The sequence below is a fragment of the Bos grunniens genome, chromosome 9 (assembly GCF_055505025.1).
Source record: "Bos grunniens cultivar Pamir isolate PY7600 chromosome 9, Bosgru_T2T1.0, whole genome shotgun sequence".
NCBI lineage: Eukaryota > Metazoa > Chordata > Mammalia > Artiodactyla > Bovidae > Bos > Bos grunniens.
The window spans coordinates 77105118-77114676 of record NC_141173.1 but is presented as its reverse complement, the minus strand read 5'-3'; the positions used below and the strand labels follow the sequence as shown (position 1 = coordinate 77114676).

At 44.6% G+C, this 9559-nt stretch overlaps 1 protein-coding gene across 9 annotated transcripts in view; it reads right to left on the bottom strand.

Moving 5' to 3' along the window:
• ARFGEF3 (ARFGEF family member 3) overlaps window positions 1-9559 on the bottom strand; it is a 178504-nt gene that overhangs the window by 26943 nt on the left and 142002 nt on the right. For all 9 annotated transcript variants that reach the window (XM_086318045.1, XM_086318047.1, XM_086318053.1 and 6 more), the window contains 3 exons: window positions 9246-9368; window positions 3080-3183; window positions 1229-1373 (listed from right to left, as the gene is read on the bottom strand). In XM_086318045.1, coding sequence (XP_086174171.1) covers window positions 1229-1373; window positions 3080-3183; window positions 9246-9368 — 372 coding nt within the window. The remainder of the gene's footprint in view (window positions 1-1228; window positions 1374-3079; window positions 3184-9245; window positions 9369-9559) is intronic.

Sequence of the window (9559 nt, the reverse complement as noted above, 5' to 3'; positions counted from 1 at the left end):
AAGTAAATTAAAAAATCTTTTTCTCCCAAAAGTCCTTTTACAAGGGTTTGAAACACCTATGCCCAGATATTAGATCCCTAGAAGGATATCATTTCCATTTTTAGGTCTAGAAACAGGACGGAGTAATCTGTATTAGAAGATAGTAAAAGTGAACAAGAGTGAACCAATCTGAAAATTATCCAGTTACTAGTTTGAACTGGAATTCACAGGAAATTACACAGGAACTAATTTGAAACATTCTTTAAACTTATTATTTTAATGAGTCTTCAGCTTCACCCAGTCACAAACTGATTCTTTCTTCTGTAATGGCTTAATTTCCCCAGTCTCTAACCAAATAGTCCTATAGGAAGTAATTATATAATGACTGTGTTTCCTAGAAGGAATTAAAGACAATTATCAGTCATTTTAAGTATCAATGCACCAAATGCAACCATAACCCAATTTGCTAAATTCAAGAGAATTTGGAGTTAGAAATTTTATTTAGTGGAATCTGCAAATCTACACTGGTTTCAGACGGAGTTAGCCATCTAAAAGGGGGGCTTCCGTAATGGCTCAGACAGTAAAGAATCTGCCTGCAATGAAGGAGACCTGGGTTCGATCCCTGGCTCAGGAAGATCCCCTGGAGAAGGGAGTGGCATCCCACTGCAGTATTCTTTCCTGGAGAATCCCATGGACAGAGGAGCCTGGTGGGCTACAATCCACGGGATCACAAAGAGTCAGACACGACTGAGCAACTAACATACATACACACACACACACACACATCCATCTAAAAAGGATAGGTTTGCTGCTGCGTCACTTCAGTCGTGTCAGACTCTGTGCAACCCCATAGACGGCAGCCCACCAGGCTCCCCCGTCCCTGGGACTCTCCAGGCAAGAACACTGGAGTGGGTTGCCATTTCCTTCTCCAATGCATGAAGTGAAAAGTGAAAGTGAAGTCGCTCAGTCGTGTCCGACACTCAGCAACCCCATGGACTACAGCCCACCTGGCTCCTCCATCCATGGGATTCTCCAGGCAAGAGTACTGGAGTGAGGTGCCTGGAGACCCTGATTGTAAAATGTTTTTGAAGAGTCCATGGAAACTTTAGGTAGGCTTGTTCTGTTAGAATTATAAATAATAACAATGTAAGTGGATGGTCATTTATGATCTATGAGCTACTGAATTCTTGACTTCAGCTTTTGGGAATACAAACATAGCAAAGAACCCAGTTTAGCTCAATTAACTTACCAGTGTCGTCATCAAAGTCAGACAAGACTGACTCAATTCCATCCTCACTGCTCGCTGACTGCTCCTGAAGTCTTCGGGGCAAGCTAGCAAGTCGCCCACTAAGGAATATTGGCTTCAAGGGCATTTTGTAGATTTTGGCCAACAACTAAATAAAAAAAAAACACCAAACTGCAATTATATACTGGAAAAAGCTGTACTCTATTAAATCAAAACAAAACTATACACAGGTAAGAAAAGGTGGAGAGAAAACCAGAAAAGTTCCCAGTCTAGGAAAGTTTTAAACTTGGCTGTGATTTGAAAGCATAAGGCAGCTCACAAGAGGCATTGATCCTGTGAAGCAGATAAAATAAGAGTCAATGGTAACACAAAGCTAGAAGAAGATTCTGTGGATACCTTTTCAGTATCTCAGTGGCATAGGAGTTTTATAGACTCCTATAAACCTGTGAAGGGAACCATGAAACATGTTAAAAATTTTTGCCTGTGGGTGAGTTGTTCTATGGGGAGCACTGAGAAGAGAGTCTGTAGGCAAATAAGCTATCAGACTCTTATCCCCCTTCCCCCGACTCAACATCAAGGAAACATGGGGCACCCGAGGATGGAGGAATCTGAGGGGAGGGTGGGCAAGATGAAGGCATGAGAAGCAGAGCTCATGGCTGCCCTGGGCTCTTCATTCCTGTCACTGCTACCATCCTGACTCCCCGGCTGTCACTGGGATAAACTCACAAGAAACTCTGTACTTCACAAATTAGAATTGTGCCTGTACTATTTTAGAAATTAGGGAAACAGCTGTGAGCGAGACAGACAGAAATCTAGCCGTTTGTGTCTTACAGACATACTCCTTTCACAAATAATATTTCTGACAGGTTATAGGAAAAATTAGACAGGGGGCTCCTAGAAAGGGTGACCAGACGGGTGGGGGATGTAGGCAGAATGTAGGTAGATACTTAAGCCCTGGTCTCTCTCAGGAGGTGATGTCTCAGATCAGATTGGACGATTAGGAGCATCATCCATACAGAGATCCGAGGAGAGAAAATTCCAGGCAGAGGGAACAGCAATGGCCCCGAGCACTAACAAGTCAGGAATGTCTAAGGGCTAGAAAGGGAGCGTGGCTGAGCACAGTGAGAGAGAAGGAAAGAGCTGAGGGGGTAGGGGGGCCAGGTCAGGTCACATGGGCCTTATGGAAGCATATGGAGGAGGAAGTCAGGGTGGCGCATTCTTTCTGAAGCACTGGGGCTTAATGCCGTCAACCCCATCGCCAAGGGAGGGGTTACAGACAGACAGGAGGCGGCCAGGGGACACACCTGAGTAGGCAGGAGAAGAGCTATGGCCAGAGGGTGTCACCGAAGCCTCGAGGAGGAAGGGCTTTGGGGGAGGAGCATCAGATTGTTCCACTGGCATGTGACACGGATAAGAACTGGACTCTGCACAAGGAAGGTCACTGCTCACATTGGCAAGTGATGTTTCACTGGGTTTCTTCACTAGATCCTGACTGCAAACCCCTCTCTTACTTTCTTTATGTCTCTCTTCACTGTGTGCAGCCTACTGTCCAGGTTTTGGTCTCCTCAGGAAGATTTCCCATGGCCTCTTAGCCTGACACAGAGAGATGATGGTAGTTCTTTCATGAGGTATAAATGAGAAGTTTCAGAGACCTCAAAACCCAGTTGTGTGTTCTAGTATATTCTCATGACTTTCTTTCTCTGCTTTGTAGAAGGGGTGGGGACCAGAATTTATACTCCAAATCTAAGCCCCACTCTCCTCAGAGACAGCAGAAAGTATTGTTCCTGGGCTTCACAAAGACACCTGTGCATATTTCGTGAGCAACTCCAGAGGCAGGTTTGGGGGTCCGGGTACCTGAGAACAGCGCCGGAGGTAGTCCAGGGCGGGGAGACACAGGTCTGGGGACGCGGCTCCGGGTCCTGGGACACAGTCTCCAATCTCCTTACAGTCCACCTCCCCTGGGGGCAGCAGGGCGAGACAGAAACAAATATTGTTCATCCCCTTCTAACAGAAGACCTACTTAGTCATATAGCATTCATTCACCAAATGCCTACTAAAACAGAAAAGAAAAAGTACGCTACATTGTACAACCCCGAGAAAGCCCTTTCGGTCAAATTTCCCCCTACATGTGTACACGTTAAATACGGTTGGGGGTCATACAGTACACATCATACCTTGTTGAAATTATTCTCTTCTGTTATTCCTCTTTTCACTAGTCAGTTCGGTTCAGTCACTCAGTCGTGTCTGACTCTTTGCGACCCCATGGACTGCAGCACCCCAGGCCTCCCTGTCCATCACCAACTCCCAGAGTTTACTCAGACTCATGTCCATTGAGTCAGTGATGCCATCCAACCATCTCATCCTCTGTTGCCCCTTCTCCCACCTTCCATCTTTCCCAGCATCAGGGTCTTTCCAAATTCCATATCCTGCCACATTACTTTCAGGCTGGAGGGCGTGTGTTTTGTACCTGGGCACACTGTAACTGTAATTCATTTTCCTGGGCCTGCTGCTGACGCTCTGACTTGTGAAGCTTTGATGATACGGGATGATCTTGGAGACCAGCCATGCGCTGGGCTGGGACGAAGCACTAGGCCCTTCTCCCTTTAGAGAAGGACCTTGTTTGTTGCCAGTGCTCAGCACTAAACAGTGATCATAAATGAAGATTCTGGGAGGATTCGAAACATCTGCAGTTTAGGGGTGGTGACTACACAATTGAACTGAAATGATCTATTTTTGTGTATCTATCTAGAAATGTAACAGATCTGTAGAGGACATCTCGATAGTCTATAGGTAAATAAGTAATTCAGAATTACCATTTTTCTTCTTGCATGATGAATCTATTCCTATACTTTTTAATAAAATCACAGTACTGTAACTATTTCTAATTGTCTCCAGTGGTAGTACTAGCAGCCTTCCTGCAGGTAAACAGACATAATTAGTAGGCATTAGCTGAAGTTTAAAAGATAAAGAGTCATGTTTCTCAAAAAAGAAGAGAAAACCACTTATGTTTTAGATCAGTTCGGTTCAGTCGCTCAGTTGTGTCTGACTCTTTGCGACCCCATGGATCGCAGCACGCCAGGCCTCCCTGTCCATCGCCAACTCCCGGAGTTCACTCAGACTCACGTCCATCGAGTCAGTGATGCCATCCAGCCATCTCATCCTCTGTCGTCCCCTTCTCCTCCTGCCCCCAATCCCTCCCAGCATCAGAGTCTTTTCCAATGAGGCAAGTCTTCGCATGAGGTGGCCAAAGTACTGGAGTTTCAGCTTTAGCATCATTCCTTCCAAAGAAATCCCAGGGCTGATCTCCTTCAGAATGGACTGGTTGGATCAGGGATTGGCAAACTTCTTTTCCATGTAAATGTTTTAAGCTTTGCAGATCACACTGTCTTTGTTGCAACTTCTCAACTCTGTCACTGTAGCACAAAACAGCCATAGACAAATGACCATGGCTGTGTTTCAATAAAATTTTATTTATAAAAACTCTGAGTGGATGGGATTGGCCCGTGGGCCATAGTTTGCCAACTCCTAGTTAGATTAATATACCTTACAGTATAAAAACACAGAGCAGTTCAAATTCATGTTGAAATAACCACGTGGGAATTAAAAATAAATTCATTTCTTGACATGTACACACTGCTACCCTTTGAATGGATAACCAACAAGGACCTACTGTATAGCATATGGAACTCTGTTCAATGTTATGTGGCAGCCTGGATGTGAGGGGAGTGTGGGGGAGAATGGATACATGTATGTATATGGCTGAGTCCCTTTGCTGTTCACATCAAACTATCAGAACATTGTTTATTAATTGGCTAGGGTTGCCAAGTGGCTCAGTGGGTAAAGAATCTGCCTGCAGTGCAGGAGATGCGGGCTCGATCCCAGGGGCAGGAAGATCCCCTGGAAGAGGGCATGGCAACCTGCTCCAGTATTCTTGCCTGGAGAATCCCATGGACAGAGTTGGACATGACTGAAGCGACAGAGCATGCATACCCCAATGTAAAATAAAAAGTACCCCCCCCCAAAAAAAACCCAAACAAATAAATCTATTTCCTATCTTCTTAAGGAATGTTCTAAAGTTTTTTTTATCCAGACTTCTGTGTTACATATCAAAGTCTGTGCCCCCTGGAGACGGGCAGGACACAGCCTGTGTGGCTATATCGGGGCCTCGGAAGGCAATAGCTTCATCAACTCAATGGATATGAATTTGAGGAGATGGTGAACGACAGGGAAGCCTGGAGTGCTGCATTCCATGGGGCCACAAAGAATTAGACACAACTGAGTGAACAACAACAGATGTCCCACTGACCCTAAGCCACACACAAATAACTCTGCCTCATAATTCACAGAAAAATTAGAACCTTTTGGTTTTAAATATCCTCAGCTGCACACTGCCAATTCTTCAGCTCTATTTTCAGACCTCAACCCCCTCCTCAAGATAAGATCTCAAAATTCTGACATCTCCACTTGAATATTTCATAGAAACTTGTACACATGTCCAAAGACAGTATTCATGACTTTTCCCTCTCCTCCACTCCTTTTGGATATACTGATTCTGAGTAACATCAGTTCTGACAGAATTTGAGGAGGGGGGAGTCAGCCTCAGTTCCTCTTCTTTTCAGGCCCCACATCATAGCAGTACAAGCCCTACTGATCCCACCTCTACAATGTCCTGAATTCCATGCACTCTGCTCGCTCCCAGACTACTGCACACTGGTCTCTGCCTGCAGCCTCTTATCCTTGCCCACAGGAACACGTGCTGCCAGAGTTTCGTTTCGAAACCTTCCCTGCGCATTCTCAGTCCCCTGATGTGGCATGCAGGGCCCATTCCAACTCATCGCCTAGGATCCCTCCTCTGTGGGTACCCAACTTTCAGAAAAGTAAACAGCTCACTCCACCAAGTTCAAAGGTCACTTCTCCTGTGAAGTCTGCATGGGGTCTACTACCCAGCACCCTGTCTCAGCAGCTTGCTTATCTCAGCTTAAATGACTTTTTTTTTTTAAACTAGCATCTATGAAAGTATTCTTACTACTGAACTGTGATTATTGATTTATGTGTCTGTTTCCCAGAAGAGGCAGCAAACCTCTCACAGGCAGGAAGCATGTTTTATTCACTGTGCCAATGTACCAGGCACTTGATTGTTCACGGAACAACAGAATACCAATAATCTGTTTTGTAGTGTTGCACGCATGCATGTGTTCGTGCATGTGTGTGCTCAGTTGTGTCTGACTCTTTGCAACCCCAGGGATGGCAGCCCGCCAGGCTCCTCTGTTCATGGGATTTCCCAGGCAAGCATACTGAAGTGGGTTGCCATTTCCTCCTCCAGGGGATCTTTCTGACCCAGGGATGGAACCCACATCTCCTGCATTACCATTGATAATGATTCTTAAATGAAATGTAAGACTGTGGAGCACTAGAAAATATTTTAGTCTGCCCCCAGTTCCTGGCACAGAGCTCCTAAAACCCTAATTTCCCAAATGATAAGAATACTAAGAACATCTTTTGTTCTGATACTTGATCTTTGACTCCAGCTCCTGAAGATGAACTCCAAAACCCCTTGGAATTTCCTGGGTGACAGGATTTTTGTTCTTGTGAGGCAAAGCTTGGTGAGCTCCTGGATGGTGGCTGGTTACCAGAAAGACCATGGTGCAAGAGAGGGGGTGGAAATTGAGTTAATGATTGATCATCCCCACATGATGATGCCTCCATAAAAAAATCCCCAAAGAATGGGGTTCAGAGAGCCTCTGCATTGGTCAACACATCAATATGCTGGGAGGAGCTTCTACCCCAACTCCATGGGGGCAGAAGCTCCTGAGCTTGGGACTCTTCTGGACCTCACCTTGTATTCTCTCTTTATCTGACTGTTCACCTATATCATTTATCATATGCATTATTATATAATAAACTGATGAATGTATTTTCCTCTCTTCTGTGAGCTGCTCTAACAAATCCTCAAATCCAAGGGGTGGGGGAATCATGGGAACTACTGATTTATAGCCAAGTTGGACAGAGTTGTGAGTAACTTGGGGATCCACTACTTGCAACTGTCATTTTAAATGGGGGGGGGGCAGTCACATAGGACTGAACCCTTAACCTGTGCTAACTCTAATAAGTATCAGAATTGAATTGACCAGTAGGGTACCTGGCTGGTGTCACAGAGAACTGCTTGGTGTGGGAACAAACCCCAGACACATCTGGTATCAGGACTCTAGTGAGTGAGATAGTACTTGACAGAGTAAAGGAGAAGCATAGGAGGAAGTGTTTTTTTTCTAAATAAGCACCGGATTTTTTCTTTTTTACTATCTAATGCAGGGATTACCTCATGCTTTAAGGTATTCTTATGATTAAGATACTAAACTATTTGGTTTCTATTTAATGTAGGACAGAGCTTGAAAGGAGCATGTGATGGTTGGATGGCATTACCAATTCAATGGACACAAACTTGGGCAAACTCCGGGAGATGGTGAGGGACAGGGAGGGCTGGCGTGCTGCAGTCCATGGGGTTGCAAAGAGTTGGACACGACTGAGTGAACAACAGTGAAAGAGTTTAAAAAGAGTAAAATCTTACTTTGTTCAAAGAAATCTTCCTCTGAAGCTCAGCATGTATAGTGGATAAGTGAGGGGCATTCATGTTCCCTCAGTTCAGCCCTCTACTTCCCAGAGTACAGAGAAAAACAGAGTGTGTATATAAGAACATAATGTAACAAGGATGGTCTACGGATCAGACCTGTGGCCTCCAGCCTCTTTATTGAAACTTGCATTTTATTCCTGCTCCAAAATAAGGGGAACATGGATGAAATCACCTAGCTTCTCCATGTCCTATTTTCTTTTGCAAAGAAATTGTCAGTTACCTTGCAAGAATACAAAATCATTTTTTTGGTGTTGTTCAGTCACTAAGTCGTGTCCAACTCTTTGCAACCCCATGGACTGTAGCACGCCAGGCTTCCCTGTCCTTCACTATCTCCTGAGCTTGCTCAAGCTCATGTCCATTGAATTGGTGATACCGCTCAATCTTTCTCAGTCAGTTCTTTGCATCAGGTGGCCAAAATACTGGAGCTTCAGCTTCAGCATTAGTCCTTCCAATGGATATTCAGGGTTGATATCCTTTATATTTTTATAAAGATTGACCTTATATTTTCTTTATTTAAAAGGTTCTCAAGGCCCTGTATCTAAGAGCTCTCCAGGGTGAAAGTCTCAAAACTTGAAGTTTCTTCTAAACTTTGCATTTAACTAACCACCACTCCCTTTCACTTTCACTGTGGATAAAACTGAGCCATACCAACAGTAGGTCATGCTATATCAGTTCAGTCGCTCAGTGGTATACGACTCTTTGCAACCCCATGGACTGCAGCATGCCAGGCTTCCCTGTCCATCACCAACTCCCAGAACTTGCTCGAATTCATGTCCATGGAGTTGGTGATGCCATCCAACCATCTCATCCTCTGTCGTCCCCTTCACCTCCTGCCTTCAGTCTTTCCCAGCACTGGAGTTCTTTCCAATGAGCACTCTACTGTGTTAAAGTATTTCTAAATTAAGCCTAAAAATCAGGTAGGTATTTCCTAAAACACACGAAATCTCAAGGAAGGGTGACTCCTACACTTTCAAACTACATTTTATAATCAATAGAGTCTGGGGGAAGGCATCGTAACTTTTGCTTAAGAGCTGGGAACTCAAACTCTAATTAGGCTTATTAATTATGTGACACTGAGAACAGCAGTTTCCTGCATAAAAGCAATTACTAAATATAATAGTGAACGTTTTAGGATTCAAAAAGAAGTTGGAGTAAAATAATATATGAAGACACACTTCATTATAAAATTATTCCATGAACACCATGAAAAATATCAACCCTGGACAGAATCCAAGCTGTGTTTACAGAAAGCTTTGTGCTCTATGCTCCTGAGCACACAGCATAGCACCGTCTGCTTCTCTCCCAGGACGCCTGCAGCCAACTCACACAGAGCCATACGGATAAGGGTCTCCAGCTGTCAGGAGGCAGGAAGGGGGGGGGGGCTCCACTTACCCAGTCCTTTGACAAACTTCATAAGGCACATGATGTAACTAGTGGCTGCATTAGCAAAGACCTGGATGTTGTCGGTATTGAGAAAAGCTTCAAATACATCAAACACTGGAGCCTGGCCTTTTCCTGAAGGAGGAAGGTTACAGAGTTTTAAGAAAGTTAGGTGTCTACCCTTCAGGTTGCCCATACTCCCAGCACCTTCCAAAGAGCATTAAAAAAATATATATATCTACTGGAGCAAAGCCCAGGTCTTTTGACTGGATAACCGGCTTGGCTCCCGTGTTGTCCTTCTCAGCTTTGCCTGCAGGGGGAGCTGT